At 45.1% G+C, this 20,526-nt stretch overlaps 1 protein-coding gene and 1 long non-coding RNA gene across 3 annotated transcripts in view; one reads left to right on the forward strand and one right to left on the reverse strand.

Annotated features, from left to right (window-relative positions):
- PRICKLE2 (prickle planar cell polarity protein 2) overlaps positions 1-20,526 on the forward strand; it is a 318,505-nt gene that overhangs the window by 880 nt on the left and 297,099 nt on the right. For both annotated transcript variants that reach the window (XM_004738303.3, XM_004738306.3), the window contains one exon: positions 127-212. In XM_004738303.3, coding sequence (XP_004738360.1) covers positions 127-212 — 86 coding nt within the window. Of the gene's footprint in view, positions 1-126; positions 213-20,526 lie in introns of those variants that run through there.
- Positions 17,446-19,831, reverse strand: LOC123391467. Its single transcript, XR_006606175.1, has 3 exons — positions 19,604-19,831; positions 18,746-18,882; positions 17,446-18,071 (listed from the first exon to the last, which is right to left on the reverse strand). It is a non-coding gene; the product is annotated as an uncharacterized LOC123391467 (long non-coding RNA).

The following is a 20,526-nucleotide window of genomic DNA, read 5'->3' on the forward strand; positions in this document are numbered from 1 at the left end:
GAGCATTGGAGGCAAATTTGATAAGGTGGGATGGGAGGGTTAGGTCATCCTGCTTGGGACACCAGTGGGGCTTTGGAGGTAGCCCCCGTGGTGGAAACATGGTTGTGTTGTCTTTTTGTTTTGAAGTTGACTGGACTGGGGCGGATAGAGAGAGGCCAGCCGTGTAACGCGTGTGGTGACCAGTGCCCCGGGTTCGCCTTGCATAAATGGAGGTAGGAGGCATCAACTCTGATTCCTAAAGGCATAACAATTCGGGGGTGGGGAGCAGGGAAACATGTATCTTATCTATATATATACACGCTCACACAAACGCCTATATTTATCTCCTTTTGTAAATCTCACTTGTAAGTCACATGGAAAGAATGCAAAGGCTGTTCCTTTAAGACTGGGGCTACATCTGCTACAAATATCGGAAGGTGGAAGTGGTGGCCAGACACTGGGGGATGCAGGAGAGCCTGGCTCAGGCTGCATTTCCCTGCTGGGAGGGTTCTGAGTCCTACCCACACTCTGTGTATTTAAGTTGCTCAGCCCCAAATGGTTCAGCTTGGGCATGAGGGCCACAGGGCAGTGTGTGGAGGATACCTTGGACGTGCTGGTGTTTCCCAATTGTGTTTTCAGTTCAGTCCCTGTAGCTCTGGGTCCCACCCACAAATCCACTACTGCCCGCCTGCGCTGTGTCAACCTTCTTCGGTGGCCAGATGTTTCTTATTAATGTGCCGTGAATGTTGACTTCCAGGCAGCCCTAGCCTGGATTGGAATGATTATGTTTGGGAGATGTGGGATCAGGGTGCCCTCCCGTTGCATCTGGCTGCTGGGGCTTTGGTTGGAAAAAGTTGGGGTGCAGGCTTGCAGGCTCTCAGTTGGATGACGTAAGGAGAAGGGAGTGGATCCTTTTTGGCGACTTTCATGAAAAGGAAAAACCAGTGACAGAATATTCCCCGACATCCTAACATGTTCTCTCTTTGATGAGTGCATCTTTCCCTTTTCCCCACCACTCATATGGCCCTTTGAAGTGGGCGGTTTCTGGACACAAGGCTGGGGGTGGGGGGAAGCCTGCTTTGATTTCATTCTACCCCTCTGTGCGTGCTTCTCTACTTTCTCCCAAATGGTAATGTGTGTTGGGCACCCAGTTACAAGGAAATTCCCAGGCATCTCCTTCAGAAATTAAATGCTTTTGTTCCTGCCTCTGATAGGTCTGGCAGCCTCCTTGCCTTTGTTTCAAGGCACTGAGCACAGCCCTTATGGCTCCCAAGCATTTAATAACTTCTGTCTCAGAGGCAAGGCCAGGTGACCTTATAAATATGGAAAGGGCGGAAGGAGGCATCCATCACTGCCAGTTTTGTAGCCCAAATAGGTGTGGTCTGAGCTGGCCCCTTGCACATCCCAAATGTGGAAGTAGGTGGTCAATGGACTAGGTATAGGAGCCTCACAATGTAAACCCAGTCCAGTATGGCCTGACCGCTTACTGCTTCCTTTCTGATCTCTTGGGTTCACAGGGGTGGGAAAGGCAGAGTCACAAACTGGAGAGTGCTTCCCAGCTTCTCCCCTACACAGCAGCTTGGGGTCAACTTCTGCCCAGAGGCCTGTGGGGTAGTGGTTCTGTGTGTGGGTTGTGGACTGATGCTCCTCCTTTTTTTTCTGTGTGACCTCTGACCTCCAGTAAGTCCCCTGGTCTCAATAGTAATTGGTTTCCCTAACCCTCAGGTGGGAATAATCGTGGTACTCAGCTCATAGGATTGTGGGAGGGGTTAGATGAGACCCATTGTTCACCCAGTATCAGGCCCACGGTAACTACTGGCTACATTTGTTAATTATTTTTTAGCTTCCTATCAACGGCTGCTTGGGAGGAGGCCTCAGTAGCCTGTTTGAGGCTGCTGGGTGTCTAGGTTACTTTAGACTTCCATGACCACAGTTTCTTGGAGAACCTTCAGCTGTTTTAATCCAGTTGATTTTGTGACGGGAATACAAGTGCTGTATTTTCAGCCCATTTTGGAGCTTTTCTTCTGGAAAGAGACCTTTTCATGAGGCTGAGATGGGTTTTCATGCAGAAGCAGTTTCCCCATTGGCAGCAGAAAGGCTTCTCTTGGGCTCCATGAATGGGGTTTTTATAGCATTTCCACCCATTGCTGGAAAGGAAGCAGCTCCTTGCTTTTGCTCCCTCCTTTTCCCCCATGGGCATATTTTCTGGTGACCTTTTGGAGAAGAGGGACAACCATTCCTGGGTTACAACACAATGTTCTTTTTTGGCAGTTTGGAGCCCGCAGTGTGCTCACTTTCTGTTCCTCCGAGGGGGGTGGGAGGGCGGGGAGAGGCTGTGAATCCAGGGGAGAGACCATTGAGCCCTGAGAAGAGCAAGAGGGTGGCCTGACGGAGGCTGAAGGGCTCCTTTTGGTCAGACCTGAAGAGAGAGAATTTCCCTTACCCCAGAGGAGCAGGGCACCCTAAACATTACTGACTGGCCTCTCTTCTAGCCGCTCTGCTTCTACACGGGTCCCCTCTGACCCACTGCCCACCAGCAGGCATTCCCCCCAAAGTAGAACAGAATGGTAGCCCTGCATCCAGCTCTAAGGTACTAACGAAGGTTCTAGGGCAAGAAGAGTGTTTGCTTCCTCCTCTGGTGTGGTGGAGAGAGCTAAGGCTTGCAAGTCCAGAGCTGGCCCGCTGTCTTGTGACCTTCAGCAAATGGCTTGGGCTCCCCGAGTTCCATTTCCCTCTGCTGTCGATGTGGGATTTCTCTACCGAACAAATATTTGAGCGCCTGCTTTGGGCCCGGCTCTCAGCGGGTGCTGGGGATATAGCAAAGAACACACCAGACAGGATTCCTACCCTCATTGAACAAATAATTACATTTTAGATAAGGTGGTCTGGAAAGGACTCTCTGAGGAGGTGACATTTGAGAAGGGACCTAGATGAAGCAAGGGAAGGAGGAGGAGCCCTGTTGATTCAAACCTGGGGCAGGAACCAGCTGGATCAACGTCTCCCTGGGAACTTGCTAGAAATCCAAAATCACAGGCTCCGCCCTAGACTTACGGAATCTGAGCTTTAGTGAGATCCCCAGCTGACTCGTGTGCACCTGAGAGAGAGAGAGAGAGAGAGAGGGAGAAGTGCGGGGTTCGAACACCTAGCCCTGTGGATGCTGGATTGTTCCCTGTACTTTGTGGCTTCCTCCGTGTGAAGGAAGACGCCGAAGGCCCCGAGGACGGCTCTTAGATTTCGTGGGAATCTCCCCGAGTTACAATACTGTTTCCCCATTTCCGTTATCACCAACACCTGCAGGTGGCAAATGTGAGGATTTGTAGGTTTTTTTTTTTTTTTAAGAAATTTTAAAAAAATTTATTCATTTGACAGAAAGAGAGAGAGATCACAAGTAGGTGGTTGTGGGGTAGGTAGCAGGCTCCCTGCTGAGCGGAGAGCCGGACGCAGGGCTCGATCCCAGGACCCTGAGATCATGACCTGAGCCAAAAGCAGAGGCTTAACCCACTGAGCCACCCAGGTGCCCCAGGATTTGTAGGATTTCTAAAGAAAAACAAAACAAAACAAAAAACCCTAGGAAGGTTCCCGTGTTTTGGCGAACAGAGGGCTCACAGTCGTCCAGCACGGTGCCCTCCTCCACCTGATCTAGGGCAGAGGTAAGCACTGTCTCCCACAGGCGACTGGGCCACAAAGCAGCAGCACCTGAAGGCAGCCTGGGGCCGGCCTCAGAGGGAATTTGCATTAAGAGAAACATTAAGGCATCTTCAGGGACCATGGGCAGAACAAAATCATTAATAACTAAGATCTTCCTGTACTATGAGAGAGCACGCTCGGTGGGGGTTCACTGAGCTTGCTTGTTTGCAACCAGTTTGAGAAGGGAGGGGAAAAATAGCCCTTTTTCCTGGGAAGCTTTGCCCTGTGAATGCCTAGGTTCTGAGGAATAAAGTAGCAACAATAATGCTGCAGCATCAGCCATGATCGGGATGGGCACTTACCCTGTTCCGAGCTCTACCTGCCCAGGTGATACCCGTTTCTAGTTCGTCCTCCCCAAACTCTCCAAGGTACAAGTGGGGATTTCCCTGATGAGGAAACCGGGGCTCCAAGTTGTTAAATAATGTCTCAGGTCTCCTCACTGGGGAGAATGAGCTGGAATGGAGCTCTAAACCCCCAGTTCATTTTCTGGTGACTTAAGGCTTCCTGTTCCCTCTCCGATGTAAGGCAGAGGGCTCTCCTGTCACGTGCAGCCCGCAGGTGGATTTTCTTTGGTCTGCCCAGTGTGTTAAGTAAGAGGGCTTTTTATAACGTTAGAATCTAGGTTTCCAGCTTCTCTTTGAAAATCCAACAACGTGATAGCACGGAGCCTTTTTTGCTACCTGGCAGCGTAGGAGTGGTCTCTCTTCAGATGGGTATGACCTTGGCTCGCCGTCGTCTCTGACATTCTGGTTGCCCTGAGGGACCTCCTCAAATCCTTGGGCACCCTGTCCCATACTGGAAGTGCCTGGAGTTTTTACACGCTGAATAAGCACGCTCGTCTCTCTAAATGTGATCTTAAAAAATAGGACGCTTTTGTAAGAGTAGCTGCCATTCCAAAAGCACAGGCAAAGCCAGACAAGCGCTTTATGTCTTTCTTGTCTTTCCATGACATCAATCCTTGGAGATGGTACAATTATTTATCCCTGTTTTAATAGAGACAGAAACGGAGTCTCGGGGTCAAACAGTTTGCCTACATCCTTATAGCCAGCGAGTCGATGGTCTTCCGGCCTTGTCTGACCGCAGATTTCTGGGTCTGGACGAGGACTTTTGCAACTTGGCTTGCATAGGAATTCCCAGGGCATCGTATTCAAATGCAGATTCCGATTGAAGGGGATGGAGGCAGGGGCCCAAGATTCTACATTTCTAAGAAGCTCCCAGGTGATGCTGATGCTGATGCTGCTGGTTGGGGAACAGGCTTTGAGTAGCAACAGTCTGGACCAGGGATCAGCAAATTGAGTCCTGCTGGCCAAATCTGACCCTTTACCTGTTCTGTGTGGCTTATAAGACATACATGGTTTTAGCATTTTTTTTCATGATTAGAAAAAAATGGGGCACCTGGATGGCTAAGTCCGTTGAGCATCTGACTCCTGGTTGCAGCTCAGGTCATGACCTCAGGGTCATGAGATTGAGCCCCGTGTCAGGCTCTGAGCTCAGCACGGAGTCTGTTTGTCCCTCTTCCTCAGCTCCTCCCCCTGATCTCTCTCTCTCCTCTCTCTAAAACGAATAAATAAAATCTTAAAAAAAAATTTTTTTTAAATGGTTGGAAAAAAATGAAGGGCATTTATGACCTAGGAAAATTGTATGAAATTCAAATTTCAGGGGCGCCTGGGTGGCTCAGTGGGTTAGGCCACTGCCTTCGGCTCAGGTCATGATCTCGGGGTCCTGGGATCGAGTCCCGCATCGGGCTCTCTGCTCAGCAGGGAACCTGCTTCCTTCTCTCTCTCTCTCTGCCTGCCTCTTTGCCTACTTGTAATCTCTCTCTGTCAAATAAATAAATAAAATCTTAAAAAAAAAAAAAAAGAAATTCAAATTTCAGTGCCCATAAATAGCTATCTGAACAAAGTCAAGTGCATTTGTTTATGCACTGTCTATGGCTGTTTTCTTGCTACAGTAATAGAGTTCAGTATTTGTAACAGAGATCACTTGGCCTACCGAGCCAGAAACATTTACCGCCTCACCATTTGGAAAGAATGTTTGCCAATCCCTGGGCTGTACAGCAATTGAGGGGAATATGCAATAGCATCTCTTGGTTTTAGAAGAAAAGAATCTGAGAACCTTTTGGAATTAGAACTCAAGGAGACCTCCCCTCCAACCTGGGTGAGATTTGGTGCAGAAATCAAAGACAACCAAAGAACCAGGGAATAGACCAAAGCCATTTCTAAAGGGCATGTGGAGATGCGGCTTGCGAGACCAGATCAATGCCCGCCAGCGGATTCTAAGCTCCTTGTAATCCCTTTAACATTTCGGCTTTGCTGATAAATGTAGATTCGACTTGAGTATTAAAAGGCGGGCTTTTAGAACAAGCCTCCTGGAGTTGCACTTTCAAGAGCCGCTGACGTGGAAAGCTCAGACCAGGGGTGGTTTTGTGAGGTGGTTTTAATTATGCAGAGCGGTTTGTCTCTGGACAACCGGCGGCCTTTCCAGGCGGCATGCTTTGGCCCCATGTAGCCTGGGTCAGCCAATACTGCCTCGAAAAGCATCTTAGTTGCCCGGGCAATTGTGTTGATTGATGACTCTGGTGGCGATCTGGGGAGATGCCGGCTTGGTTTCCTTTAGTGGGTTGTCATTTGGCTAAGAAATGGGCTCCCTGATTATTTTGCTGGGGGAGGAAAAACTTTCTGTCTCTTCAGATGCCAAGAAAAGTTGGGGGTTGGGGGGGGGGTGAAAGGAGATGGTACGTGTGTGTATGAGTGTGTGTGCACCCAAGACGTATGCCTGGAATCCTCAAAGTAGGGAAGGATCTATAGCAGCTCAGAACTTGCTGTCCGGCTCACTGTGCATCCTTGGCATTTGATAACATGCTCGATAGAAGCTTCAGCACCTTTGTAGGATTTTTCTCTCGAAGAAACCTATTTGTTCGTCCCAATGTGTCCATGTTATGGTCTCTGATTTCCAGATAAGGTGTCGCTATTGTGAAGTATTTTAAAATCACACACCCTCACACGTACGTGCGCATAGAAAACTTACACAGCACCCAGAAGCAAACCCTTCATTACACCTTTGAGAGTAGCGGTCAGCAAAGCACAGCCAGTGGGACACAATCAGGCTGCTCTCTGGTTTTGTAGAGACTTCTAGCCAAGAATAGCTTTCCTATTTTTAAGTGGTTGGGGGAAAAAAAATCAAAAGAGGAATTACATTTTGTGGCACATAAAAATGACATAAAATTTACATTTTAAGTTCATAGCTGGAGTTTTAATGGGACACAGCCATGCCGCTTCCTTTAGCATCCTCTCTGATGGCTTTTACAGTAGCAGAGTCTGGTAGCTGAGACAGCCCTCGTGGCCCAGGAAACCGGAAGAGTTGACCACGTGGCCCTGGGCAGAAAGGCTGCTTGACCCCCCAGCCAGATGTCTTGAGATCTATTGCTTATGGCTTGGTTTTTTACATCCTCAAATTCATTCAAATTAGTCTTTGTTAATAAGATTTTAGAGAAAACATGCATCCTATGTGGTCTTCTGTAGCATACTTTAAGATTTACAAATTTTTCCAGGACATCTTTGCGTGTCATCATATAAAGAGCAGAAAGATCGAGGGACTCCTGGGGGGCTCAGTTGGTTAAGCATCTTGCCTTTGGCTTGGGTCATGATCCCAAAGTCCTGGGATTGAGCCCAGGGTCGGGCTTCCTGCTCTGTGGGAGCCTGCTTCTCCCTCTCCCTGCCACTCCCCCTGCTTGTACTCTCTCTCTCTCTAATAAATAAATAAAATCTTAAAAAACAAAAAAGGCAGAAAGATTGAAACTAATACATTTCTTAGCTTTTAGAATCTGGTGTATGGGTTATCAGTAAATTGAAAATTCTCTGCTCATGGCCACTTTGGTGGTTTTCCACCGTTCCTGATTATATAGCAGATGATAATAGCTTTTCTTATGCTACAACAGGGCCATGTGAAGCTCTTGTCAAATTGTCTTCCAAGGAGATGGTGCCAAATTCCACCCCTGCTATTGAAAAAAATGTGAATATATTTATGTGTTCTTCAGGCTGAAACTTTGAAACATCTCAGCGTGTACAGCAACCTTGTAATTAATCCTTGTTTAATCACTCTGAGTGACAATTTGTTCCCAATGAATAGTGAGAAAACACGGAGCATGGATGTCAGTCATCTTTTTCTTTTTCAAAATACGTTTTATTTGTCTTTAATCAGGAGAGTGGTACTCACATTCTGTCGAAAGGTTGCCATCCATCTTTCTGCGTCTGTTGTTTAAGGTTGGTGGGATGAGGGGGAATCTCATAAGTGTGTTATTTTGTGGTCTGCTGGTTCAGAAAGCTGTAAGGTTATCCGTTAACTCTACCATTAATGAGAATCCCAGAGGGAATTCCCTGTGGACAGAGGGAGCCGTCCCCAAAGGGAATGATTCCCAGAGGGTAGAGCATTATGAGATCAAAAGAATTCTACCTGCCCTGTGTATGGAAGAGCCACGGGGAGTGATCTCTGGGGAGAAATGTGTACTTTGAGGCAGTGTCATAAAAACTTCTATGAAGTATATAGGGCTTATGTGGGAAGATTATGGCTGAGCGGTTAAAGGGAAAGCCTTTGAAGACGTTTTGCTGGGATTATAGTCTTGGTTCTGCCTTTTACTAGCTAAGAATCCTTGAACATGGCACTTAACCTTTCCGAGCCTTCCTTGGTTTTCTCATCTGAAAAATGGGAATAAGGTTACTATTATGAGGTTCTCTTATGAGGCTGTCAGGAGGATTACGTGGGATAAGGCACGTAACATGCCTCATTGTGCATGGCATGTAATGTAAGCTCCATGGGTCTGTGGTCGAAAGACAGATGAGTAGCAACAGGATTGGATAAGGAGTAGGAAGGCAGGAGGGCCTGGGGGCCCAGTGGATTAAGCGTCCAAATCTTGGTTTCAGCTCATGGCGTGATCTCACAGTTGTGAAATTGCGTACCTCATTGGTCTCTGTGCTCAGCGGAGAGTCTGCTTGAAGATTCTCTTTCTCCGCAACTTCCCTCCATTCAGTCTCCCCTCCACCCCCTGCTCAAATAAATAAATAAATCCAAAAAAAAAAAAGAGAGAGAAGGAAGGTGTGGGTTGGAGATGCAATGACAGAGAACAAATCCTCCCCCCCCCCCATAATGAGCTGCAGTGCTTCATTTGTTAAACGGGTGTGACGTTCCTTTTTCTATGAACTTCAGGCAGGAGAGATGGTGTCTCCAAGCTCCCCCACCCCCGACCATGTGGGACTTAAGGTTCTAAAGGGATAGCCAACTCACATCACACACTTACATGCAGACATACACACTTCAGATGAAATGGAGTTTAGAATTGGACCCTCTACCCTCACAGTCTATTTGCTTAAGTGAAATGTGCATATGATGTTCGTTAAAACAGTTTGCCAACCATAACAAGAAGACAACATTTAAATTTTGCCCCTGGTGTCCTTATATAAAAAGGGGCCTTTTTTTTGTGCCTTGTGCCCACCAACTGGACCATGAAAATTCATGTCCAAGATGAAAGCCACTCATCATCAAGGTGATACTTAATCCGTGTTACTCAAGCCTGCTTGATAAGCGTCGGGCTTTCCTGCTGCTAGTGTGCCGCACCAAACACTTTGACTTACATGAACATTAAGGAGAAGCTCCCTTTTCTAATTTATACAATATTTGAACTCCAAGATCACACTCTGAAAAGTCCTGGGACAAGATCTGGCCTGTACCTATATTTTGTTGCCGTGGTACTAAATTTAAAATTTTAAGTAGTTGCCAGCATTTTGATGTTTCGTGTAAGAAATCACATTCAGGGTTTCTTTGGAGTAATGTATTTCCAGCAATTCTGGGCTTATTATATTCCTCCCTTACTTTCTGATAAGAATGTGTGTTCAGCTTTTCCACAGTCCCCACCATTCCCTGTTGTGTTATCCTTGGCCTGCCTCACTCATTTACATTTCAGGCTGGCTGCTGTAGACATCTAACTTTGTGCTAGTAATTTGAAGAAGCCAATGAGTGATTATGCCTGACTGGAAGGAGATAAGAATGGCAGAACAGAAGAAAGTCGCCAGTTGGCTGGGACAAATGGACTGAGCAGGACATCTAAGTAGCTAAATCCTCCCTCTCTGGGAGTTGCTTGTTGAAAGGAGCTCACATTGTTGAGGGTTTGCTGTGTGGTTGGCTTTTTTCATGGCCCGTGATTCCCTCAGAACAATTTTCTGAGGCACGTGTTTTATCTTCTGCTTTGTAAATAGGGGGAGACTGTGACCCAGGGGGGGTTAGGTAACATGTGTTAGGTCACACGGGTAAGAAGTAGTGGAGTCAGGATTTGAATCCAGGTCTCTGAGGTTCAAGATCACAAGTACTCTGACCAAGACAGCATGTTTAGCTCTGGCATTTTGTCTCTCCTTGTCTAAATATAAAACTATAACTTGGAGAAAAGAGTCATATTCTCAGTGGTCTGGGGATGAGATTGGACTGTTGCCCACACTGAACAGAACGTCTGAAGAACCCTGGGCTGGTTGGTTTACTTGCGGATGGGGGCTTTAAGGTGAAAGTCTATAAAATCAGAGGACTGAGGGTGTCTGAGAGGTGACAAACTGGCCACTTGCAGTTTCCCCATCAGATCTGCATACATCGAAGGGGGCTCTCTTCAGCTTGCTGACACATTTGGTATTAAATTGGGCTATGGGGAAGCTTGTGAAAAGTGGGAGTCTGCAGCATTCCATTTGCATGTTTCCTAGAGGAACCCTCTGCAGAAGAGGTCAGGGGAGGGAGTTTACGGAGCACCCCCTCGGAGCCGGCTTGAGTCCCTAAGCTAAAAATAACCAGGACCTCCAATCTTTGGACCTGTGCTCTCAAGCTTATGGTCCCCAATGTTTCACAGATCCCAACACCACATTATGAAGCAGACATACTTTTGCCAGCTTGAAGGCATTTAATGAGAGCATTATTTGATTTTTATGTTTGGTAAACTACTTGGGGATGCAGAAACTGCTCTCACAATTCTTAAAAACTGGCTCGTTAAGTGTACATGTAACATCCAGAGCCTGTCCTCCACGTTGAGTGCTGAGGAATTAGGCCTCCAGGGGGCTTATTAGAAGAATGCAGGTGTTTTCTTTCTTCAATGATACTATGAAATTACTGTGATAATATAATTTCCCCAAGCCTTTTGTTCCACAGTCAGGCACCCAGGAGCACACGCCTATCATTTGCATCTTTGATGACTTGCCCTTTGGAGCTTCTCCAGTGACATACAGAGTTGTTGGGAAGTCATAAGGACCGTCTCCTCTCAGCTTCATGAAGCCCCACATTTGGAGGCAATGGGTAACAGGCATGTCTCTGTTGTCTTGGGTCCAGGAATATTTGAAGTCATAGGGAAGGAGACGTACCTAGGTTTTCCTGGGTCCTGGGAGGTAGAATGGTTTCATAGATGTATCCAACTGCTAGGGATTATTGAAAAATTCTGGGTTTTACTTTTCAAAGCCCTGGTGATAACAGCATTTTAAAAGCAGGTTTATTTCTTATTTTAAATTAATCTTGATCAAATAGTTGGATGATAAATGTGCCATGTAGACAGTTTGGAAAAGTCAACAAAGTCAAATGATTTCTTTAGGGGGAAAAAAAAAGAAAAGTAGTGAGACTCCCTGGATCCAAGGAGGAATCTTCTCCACATTAGGGTGTGATTTCCTTCTAGGGCTTTTTTCAATGGGGAGTTTTACATAACTGTATTATTATGTAAATGAATACAAACTGGGTGGCTTCAGATAACAGAAATTCATTCTTTGGCGGTTCTGAAGCCAGAAGTCCAAGATGAAGGGGTCAGGAGTGTCGGTTCTCTCTGTAGGATATAAGGGGAAAAGACCTTGGCATTTTTTGGCTTGTAGATTTCACTCCCATCTCTGCTTCTGTCATCACAGGGTGCTTCCTTTTGTCTCTCTATCCCTTTCTCTTCTCAGAAGGCCTTGCCGATGGATTTGGGCTCACCCTCTCATCTAGGATGATCTCATCTCAAGGTCCTTTACTTCATTACATCCACAAAGACTCCTTTCCAAAATAAAATCAAATTTAGAGATTCCCGGTGGATGTAGCTGTCCAGGGGGCTGCTCTTCAACCCATTATAATTATAATCATGGTGAGAAAGCATATACCCTTTCATGTTCTCCAGCAATGCACCCAACTAAGGCTTTTTAAATGCGTTATCTAGGAAAGTCCAGGAGTGCTAGAGAGCTGGGTATCCACTTTAGGGCACCTTTGTGGGGAACCTGCCTTTTGTCTTTTCGAGGTGCGGTTAAATGCTTGCAACAGGCAGGGATTGTGCAAACCGCTGTTAGTGGATGGAATTTCCTGTCCATATTGATGAATTCAGCATTCTGAATCAGTTGACCCCCTGGGGTCACTCTATGAAGTTCATCCATCTTCTCGCAGCTTTTGTTGGGCTTTGCCAGGGAGATGTATAGGAAATGAACTGATAGTGTATAGACGGTTATTTGTGGGAAGAACTGTTGGCCCTGGGGCTTTTAATTAATGTCTAGGTTGTATAACTGATTGACTTTCAAAGGGGAGAAAATTGAGCTCCCTTAGAAAAGAAAATTCTTCCTAATTCTGGAACTAGGTCCCATCTCTACAAAGTCCTGCCACAGCTAACTTACTCCACTCCCCAGCTCCTATGACTTGTCTGTAAAATCCATCAGAAAAAGTCTAACATTAATTAAACTTCCCTACTCCCTGATTTTTGTTCTGTTAAATTCAGCATGAATGGATATTGGCTTTTCCTAGTAACTTAACTGAAATAAAATGAAAGCAAATGATTTTCCTCATTATCACTCTCATATTAGCGATCATGAATTGACCATTTACAATGGGCAAGAGCTATTCTATCCCAGGCCCATTTCTTATAGTCTTCAATTTAATTCTCGAAACCCTTTATGAAACAGACACCATGATCCACATTGGTTTTAAGAGGAGACCTGGGTGCTGCAAGTTGAAGTTACATACCCAAGGTCACACAATTAGTATTAAAACCAAGGTTAGGTCTTGGGACTCTGACTGTGATGTGGGCTTTTGAGCACCATATTCTTTGCCTTGCTCCGAGGGATCTAAACCGTGGTGGGGCTATCCCCTTCCTGCTCCAAGTTTCCCATTCATTAGCTCTCAGTTGGTGCTTAATTTACACCTAATAAATCAGGTGCTGGTGCTGGTGGTTCAGAGAAGTAGTCTGAGAACCATTATAGCCCTGCCCTCCAGGGCTTAATGTCACATCGGAGAAGCCAGACAGACATGATTTAAATGACTGTCCACTTAGCAGTCTAGGAGATTTCTTACCATGAAGTAGTATAGAGTACTGGTACGTGATCGGTGCTGATGTTGAGGGCCAGGAGTGCAGATGGGAGAGAGAAGCCCCACTCGCATGTGAGCATCGGTATCTTCTTGGCTGCCTCCTCCTTCCTGTCACTTAGGGGCCATGGAATTTACTAAAGTAGCTTTCGCGCTCTTCCATCAGCAGAAAGGAAAACCAGCCAAGGTCTGGTGTCTGTGAAGATGACTCAAGGTTTAGGAGGTTCTAGCCCCACTGGGTAGTCCAATACATCGTAAGGGTACAGAAATGAGATAGTGTGGTGCTGGAGCAGGAGGTGATGCTGGAGGCAGACCAAGATGCCTCCAAAACTAGGCCCGAGTCTCTGTGAGCGGTGTTCAAGAGACGTGACCCGTAAAAGCCATGGGCTAAGCTTCAATACATGGTGCTAGGACAAGCAGTTTTCCATTTGCAATAAGGAGAGAGAGATTCGAAACTTAAACAAGCCCCTCAATTTTCTTTTGGGTGAATGCTTTTATAAATTTGGAAATTAAAAGGCATATCTAAATCTAAATAATTCCTCTTTTTCTGTCCCCCACTCCATACCCTTTTGCCATACTGGCCTCCTTCCTACTGGTTCCTAAACACAGGCATATTTCTACCTCAGGACATTTGACAGGGCAGCTCCCCCCAACTCCCACCCGCCCCAGCAGATGTCCACACAATTTGTTGCTTTGCTTTCCTCCAGGCCTCTTCTCCAGTGTTTCCTTAGAGCAGCATTTCCTAACCATCCGAAATAGTGCTCCAGCCCTTCTCTTTTCCTTGCTTCTCTTAGGTGTTTTTTTTTTGTTTTTTGTTTTTTTTTCTGGAGCACTTTTCACGACATGATGCTCTATTACATTTTTAATGGATTATCTGGATTTTGATGTGCACTAGGTTTAATGACTATAGTCTACACAAGAACTTCAGCTTCATAAGAATCTTCTGTTTCGTGCCTTTTTTGTTTGTTTGTTTAATTCCCCAACTCTCAGAAAAATACCTGGTGCATGGCAAAAATCCCGATAGAATTTGTTGAATAAATGAATAAATGAAGGGATGACCCGGAGCCCAGAAGTCAGAAAAGAAGATTATCTTCCCATGAATAACTTGAAATTTTCAAAAGACAACTTGGGAAAATTATTGGTAATGCACGATATAAGGAGACCTAATTTTTCAAAATGTGGAAACAGCTCTAACTAATGAGAACAATATGAAATGATTCAATAGAAAACTGAACAAAGGATCTCATCAGGCAGATGTATGGAAAAGCATTATTTGTTTTCTTAATGACATGAGCATTTCTCCTGTTTCTGTTTGCCTGAGTCCAGGATAAATAGCTTTTAGGAAACAGATTTGTGTGCAATGGTGAAGTTTGTGTCTCATGAACTATAGCATCTGCTTTCCTAGGAATTATTACAATAGGATGATACTCTGGTTTGAGCTAAGCTTTGTTCACTTCTGTTGAGAATAAAGAGCTATTCAGATTCCTTAGGATTTGGCACTGTCCGAGGGCACAAGCCAGGTCCACAGCTGTGATCATGTGATCCAGGAGACAACAGGAAAGCAGCTGTACAACTACAACAAAACATCACATCTACCTCTAGGGTTGTGGGTGTCTGGCCACTCATGGCTGCATTTCTGTGATCTGGTCACAGTGACTTGGAAAGGGCTGCTGGTGCTTAGTAGTCTGGAGACAGTGTGGTTAAACATTCTTTAGCCTGAGTAACTGTGCCATCACAGTGAAGGTAGTCCTGCCCCAAAGCCAAGGGCATTCTCACCCACTGAGGAGGAGTAATGCAAAGTGTTGCAAGCAGCAAATGCCTTTGGGAAGGGCAAAACACACCTCTGATACTTGGAAACTTACTGAACTCTCCTGGACCTCAGTTTCTCTCATCTTGAGATTGAGGCACATGGATGAATCAGGAAGGGCTCCGTCATCATTAACACATGATGATAGCATTACTAGGGCTTTCTTGCTAAAATAGCCAACGGAGGAGATTTTGGCAAGAAGAAATTGGAAGGGAGTTGTTCATTCAATCCCCTTTGCTGGATAAACCAAAGGTCTGCCTTCCCTCAATGAAACATCCAGTTTGTAAGTCCTTTTTCAGGACGCTGTCAGTCTCTGGTCCCTTCAGCTCTGTTGTAGACTCGTATATTACCAGGAGTGAATTCGTTTGTTCCTAAATCTATTCCCACCTGTTCTCCTTGGGACGGTAGGTACATATGTGAACTTTGTAAATCTATGAAATAAAGATGTAAACAGAAATAAGAATTGCTATTTCTATGAAAATGAAGCTCAGTGCTTGGAAATAACCCAGTAATGGATACTACGAACAACTCAGTTGAATTAGGTTTGAGCAAAATGATTCTAAGAGACTGGGAATGAGGAAGAGATCATGAAAGGACCTAGATTTGTTCGGACATCTTTACGTTATGACACGGCTCTAAAAACAACCAAACTGAAATCGAGGAAGATGGATTGTAGGTTTCTTTTGTGCATGACCTAAAAGGTTTTCTGTTCCATAAACCCATATGTAAAATCTCCTCTCTCCCTAGAAATGAATGTATGGCTATATATTTCAAGAAAAAAATTAGCATATGTATGTATCATTATTTTGTGATTCCTCAATGTGATAGACACTGCTAGGTGTCCCCACGTCCATCATCTACTTCTTCCTTAGGGATATAACCTGTAAAATATTGTATGACAAGCAGCCTGAGAATTAAGAGTATGTACCAGCCCTTTTTATTCCTAGGGGTTGCCATTTCACTAAGTTCCACTCAAAAGCATATAAGTTAAAATAGTAAGTACAATGTCTGGGAAGTACCTTTCAAAAGAAAGTGTGTACCCCTGCTTCCTGCCCACTGGAATATGGATGTGACAGTTGGAGCTCAAGCAGCCAAATTGGACCATGAGGTAGAAGCCCTGTACGGAGGAATGTGGAATAAGACAGGCATTGCCTGGATTCCTGGTGACCATAAAGACTCTCCCTGGTAGCCTTGGATTGCGTAACTCCAGACTGTATTTACATGAGGGAGAAATTGTTTCTATCTTGCTTAAACCACTATTATTTTGGATTTTCAGGCAACCACAGCCGAATTTCTTCCCAATTTGACTACAGATGTTCGTTATATTGGATAAAAGGCTCTGTTATATCAGCTACTGCCCCAGGGTCAAGAATTAGTTTTGACTGTTTCGACAGATTTAGACCTGTCATTTCTAGCAATAAGTTAGGCACTACGTTCTCAATGATAGAGGATCCAAAATCCTTTTTTTTTTTTTTTTTTTAAAGTTTGGGCATGCTTGCTAAAGGGCAAGTGTGCTATGGCAGAACATAAAATATATTGTTCTGAGGTAGGGATGACTTCATCTGAAACCTAGAGTTTTTGTAAGTTACTAGAGTAAATTCCATTATACATGGTTATAATAAGTATTGAAGTGAGAGTACTCCTCCCCCTACCCCCCACCATAGTTCCAACCTCTCTGTGAATCGGCACCGTCATCTATCGAGGAATAACCTGGAACATTTCAAGTATTGTCATCACGGAGCCCCGATTTGACCCTCTGAAAAAGTGCATATGCTGTTGCGGAATGCGTTTAGAACTGCTTATTTTAGGATTAAGGGGTATAGAATGAAGGGATACGATTAATCCCGTTGATAGCCCCTATCATTTTACCAGCAGACGAGGCAGAAAGCTTGGGTTCACATTACATATGTGGAGAAGTATGCCGCAGCGCTACTGCGTGTGAGTGTGGGGCAAGGGGGGAAACCTTATCGCCTTTGTGTGAACAGAAAACGGCATGTGCCTTTTTAACCTCTTAATTAAATAATCACCATTCAAAAACTTTGCTCGCTGGAAAGTCTGCCGTGTTGGTTTTATTGCAGGATAGGTTTGTGTGAAAGACTCAAAGCTCGGGTTGCTTTTTTTGAGCTTTCCTAAATTATCTGAGAAGAGTGTTAAATTGGGTAATAAAAAAAAAATGTCTGAGGAAGAATTGGATGACATTTTGGGGTCAAGTTTGATTTATAAAACACACTGGGAAGTTGATTTATAAAAAGCATGTAGGGAATTTATTCATTCAAGAAAATTTATGTGCCTACTATGACCTCATATACCCTGAAATAAAATTATAACATGTAAGTATGTATTTTGAATTGGATGTCCTCCCTCGATGCTTATCATATATAGGTATGTATACCATGCATATGCCTTTATGAATATTCATGTGTGTATGTGTACATAACTTTGTTTTTTAAGGCAAATGGTGGTATACCATAGCTACATCCTCTTTGTCATTCAGCAGTAGATCTTGGACAGCTTTTAATATCAGTTACATAAATATTCTTTTTTTTTAAAAGTCTGTAAAATCCCATTATATAGCTGTACCATAATTTATTTTTACCAGATCTTCACTGATGATCATTTAGGATATTTAAAATTTCTGGTTGTTGCAAATGTTGCTTGAGTAGACATTCTTATCTGTAGATCGTCATTGCCTTTATGCATGAATATATCTGTAGGACACATTTCTAGAAGTGGGATCCCCGAATCAAAGGGAATACATGTCTCAATTACATAAATATTGTTAGAAGGAAAAAAGTTGGTTTTTGAAGAATGTAGCTATCAGCATGTATGGGGGTAGAACACTGGTTTTCAATGGCTAAGCATTTAAGTTCAACCAACTCCTTGGAATGCCAATTAAAACCTTTTTTATTGTGGTAAAGTAAACATAACCGGAATGCCATTTGTATTCATTACTCTGATTGGCCAGCCTCAAGTTTTTGCAAAACCACTAAATTGGATTTAACCTCACTGTACTGAGGTAGGAGTTATTCAGTATTTTTCTCCTGATAGAGTCTCTGTGGGAGTAAGACACGCCATCCCTACCGCAGACAAGCTGTCAACATTCAGCTCCTGCCCCTGCCTGCCGTGCGGTGCTGAATGTCGGGTGTGTCCTAGTGAGAGTTCGTGCTCTGCAGCAAGGTTGGGTGGAAGGAGGCAGGGGGCTGGGTGTTGGCGATTTTGAAGCTGCGCTGATTGCTCTCATCTCATCTCTGGGTCTTGATGTGCATATCTGTAAAAATCAAGGGACTGAGTAAATAAGCAAATAAAACCCTTTCACTCCATTTTTCCCATCACACCCTCCAGAACTGTTTCTGGAATTAAACCTTGAACCCGGTTTGAAAAACACAGGTTAAATGTGCCTGAAAGCAGTTTCTTCTGTCTCCACCATATGCCTGCTCTACTCCCGACGTCTGTTCCTTCTTGTCTTAGCAGCTGCCCTTGCCCCCAGCAGCTTTCCCCATTTCCACCTTTTCACCCCACTAATCGATTTTCCGTGCAGCACGCAGATACAAAGCAGTGGTTCTTATGAAATATTGAGCAGATACAAACATACTGATAAAATATGTATAAGGCATAAACAGTAGCAACACAATGATTGCCTGTGAGCCTACCACCTGGCTTTAGGAGAAAGAACCTTATTGTCTTTTCTGATTCCATTTTCTCCCTGCCCCCTCCCCTCCACCCCCCACTGTCAGGCCTTTCCACCCAGAGGTAACCATTCTCCTGAATTAGGAGTTTATCATCTCCTTGCTTTGTGTACAAGTTTTGCTCCAAGTGTGTTTCCCTGACAGTCTTTTGTTTGCTTTTCCCATTGTCCTTTGGGATAAACAGGCAAGAGCTTCTGTGATGCAGGTACCCAGGAGTGGCCTTGCAGGAGCATGGGTCTGTGTTGGGGAAACTTACCTAGATAATGACCTGTGGTTTCCCAAGGATGTTTGTTTTGGTTTCTGCTCCCATCAGTGGGTAGGGTTCTTCTTATCTTCCTCCTTCCCATGCTTGGTTGGTCAGCTCTCCCCTCATCCTTGTACATGTGGCTTCTTCTGCATGGAAGGGGCATTCCTGTTTCTCCCAGCCCTGGGCACTCCTTCACAGAGCCTCTAGCTCTCAGTATAATAAATCGTCACCTTCTCAGAACACTGCTCCCACCATATGCCCCCTGGTCCCAAGCTTGTAAGCTCTGGGAAGGCAGGACCCATATGTGCTGGTTCATCATTGCAACCCCGGGGGCCCAGCCCAGTGCCAGGGGGAAGGTGCTCAGTACGTAGTCGGTATCATGAGTAAGTGACTGAGTGAGTCCGGTCCTTGCCAGCCTATGGTCCCGTGGTCCAGTGACATGAAATAAGGATATGAGAAAGTTAAACGGAACCTGTTTCATGTTTGCCTCTGGCTTCAAGGCAGTTTGGTGATGGAGATGGTAACCGAAGACCTGGATGGTGTGTCAATTACGTGCTGCTTGGGTAGAGAAGAACGTTTTGGACACCAGATACCAAAAACGAGGTCCCTTTGAAATAATTGAGTAACCAGAGCATAAAGAAGTGGAGGTTTTATGGTTGCTAACCTTCAAAAGAAGAAAGGTGAGCAGCGGTGCTCTTGGGGTACAGAATGAACCTATATTCCAGCCAGCATTATGTGAACCAGGAAAAAAACAAAACAAAACAAAACAAAACAAAACAACCAACCCCCAAAACGGACAATGATCCTAGATGAGAGGCCTGCGCACGTTTTACTCAAGAGCCCAGATTCCCACTGTGGACGGCCTACCTGTTGCTGTTGGTTTTTCTGCCTTGCATGCACAGCAGTGGGATTTTTTCAGTCCTTCGTGGTAGCACGTTGCCTTGGAGGGAAGCGTGTTGGAAGCTGAGCCCCACAGCTGCAGGCCGGATAGACTGGGAGGGCGGGCATCCGTCCGTTGTTGCAAATTAAGCAAGTGGCTGGACTGACATCCATAAAGAATGAGATCCCTGACACACGATCACTCAGCCAGCAAAGCCCTTTCTCCTGCATAGTCCTGTGAAATTGAAATGGGAGGAAGTAAAGGTGCCCAGCGTTCCTGAGAAGTCCCAGCTGCAGAGGTGCCCCCGCCCTGGGAGGGGGAGGGGTGCTAATAGGCCCAACTGGAATCTCAGTTTGCTCATCTACCTGCTCTGTCAACCCCAGCACGTTACTTACTTCTCTGTGCCTCGGTTTCCTCATCTGTAACATAGGAATATGAATATTCCTTAACAGGTTTCCAGCACAGAACAAGTGATAGAAGGAAGGCAAACCATTTGGGATAATGACTGACACCTAGGACGTTTCTGGATTTCTTTCTTTCTTTCTTTTTTAATATATTTTTTAAAGATCTTATGTATTTATTTGTCAGAGAGAGAGAGCGAGCGAGCGAGTGTAGGCAGGCAGAGTGGCAGCAGAGGCAGAGGGAGAAGCAGGCTTCCCGCCGAGCAAGGAGCCCGATGTGGGACTCGATCCAAGGATGCTGGGCTCATGACCTGAGCTGAAGGCAGCCGCTTAACCAACTGAGCCACCCAGCAATCCAGGCGTCCCTGGATTTCTTTCTTTTAAAGAATTATCTTTCTCTCTCTCTCTGCCTGTCTCTCTGCTTACTTGTGATCTCGGTCTGTCAAATAAATAAAATCTTAAAAAAAAAAAAAAGAATTATCTTTATTTTATCCACAAGGGGCCAGGGG

This window comes from Mustela putorius, unplaced genomic scaffold (genome assembly GCF_011764305.1).
Source record: "Mustela putorius furo isolate JIRA1106 unplaced genomic scaffold, ASM1176430v1.1 tig00000095_pilon_pilon_pilon, whole genome shotgun sequence".
Lineage (NCBI taxonomy): Eukaryota > Metazoa > Chordata > Mammalia > Carnivora > Mustelidae > Mustela > Mustela putorius.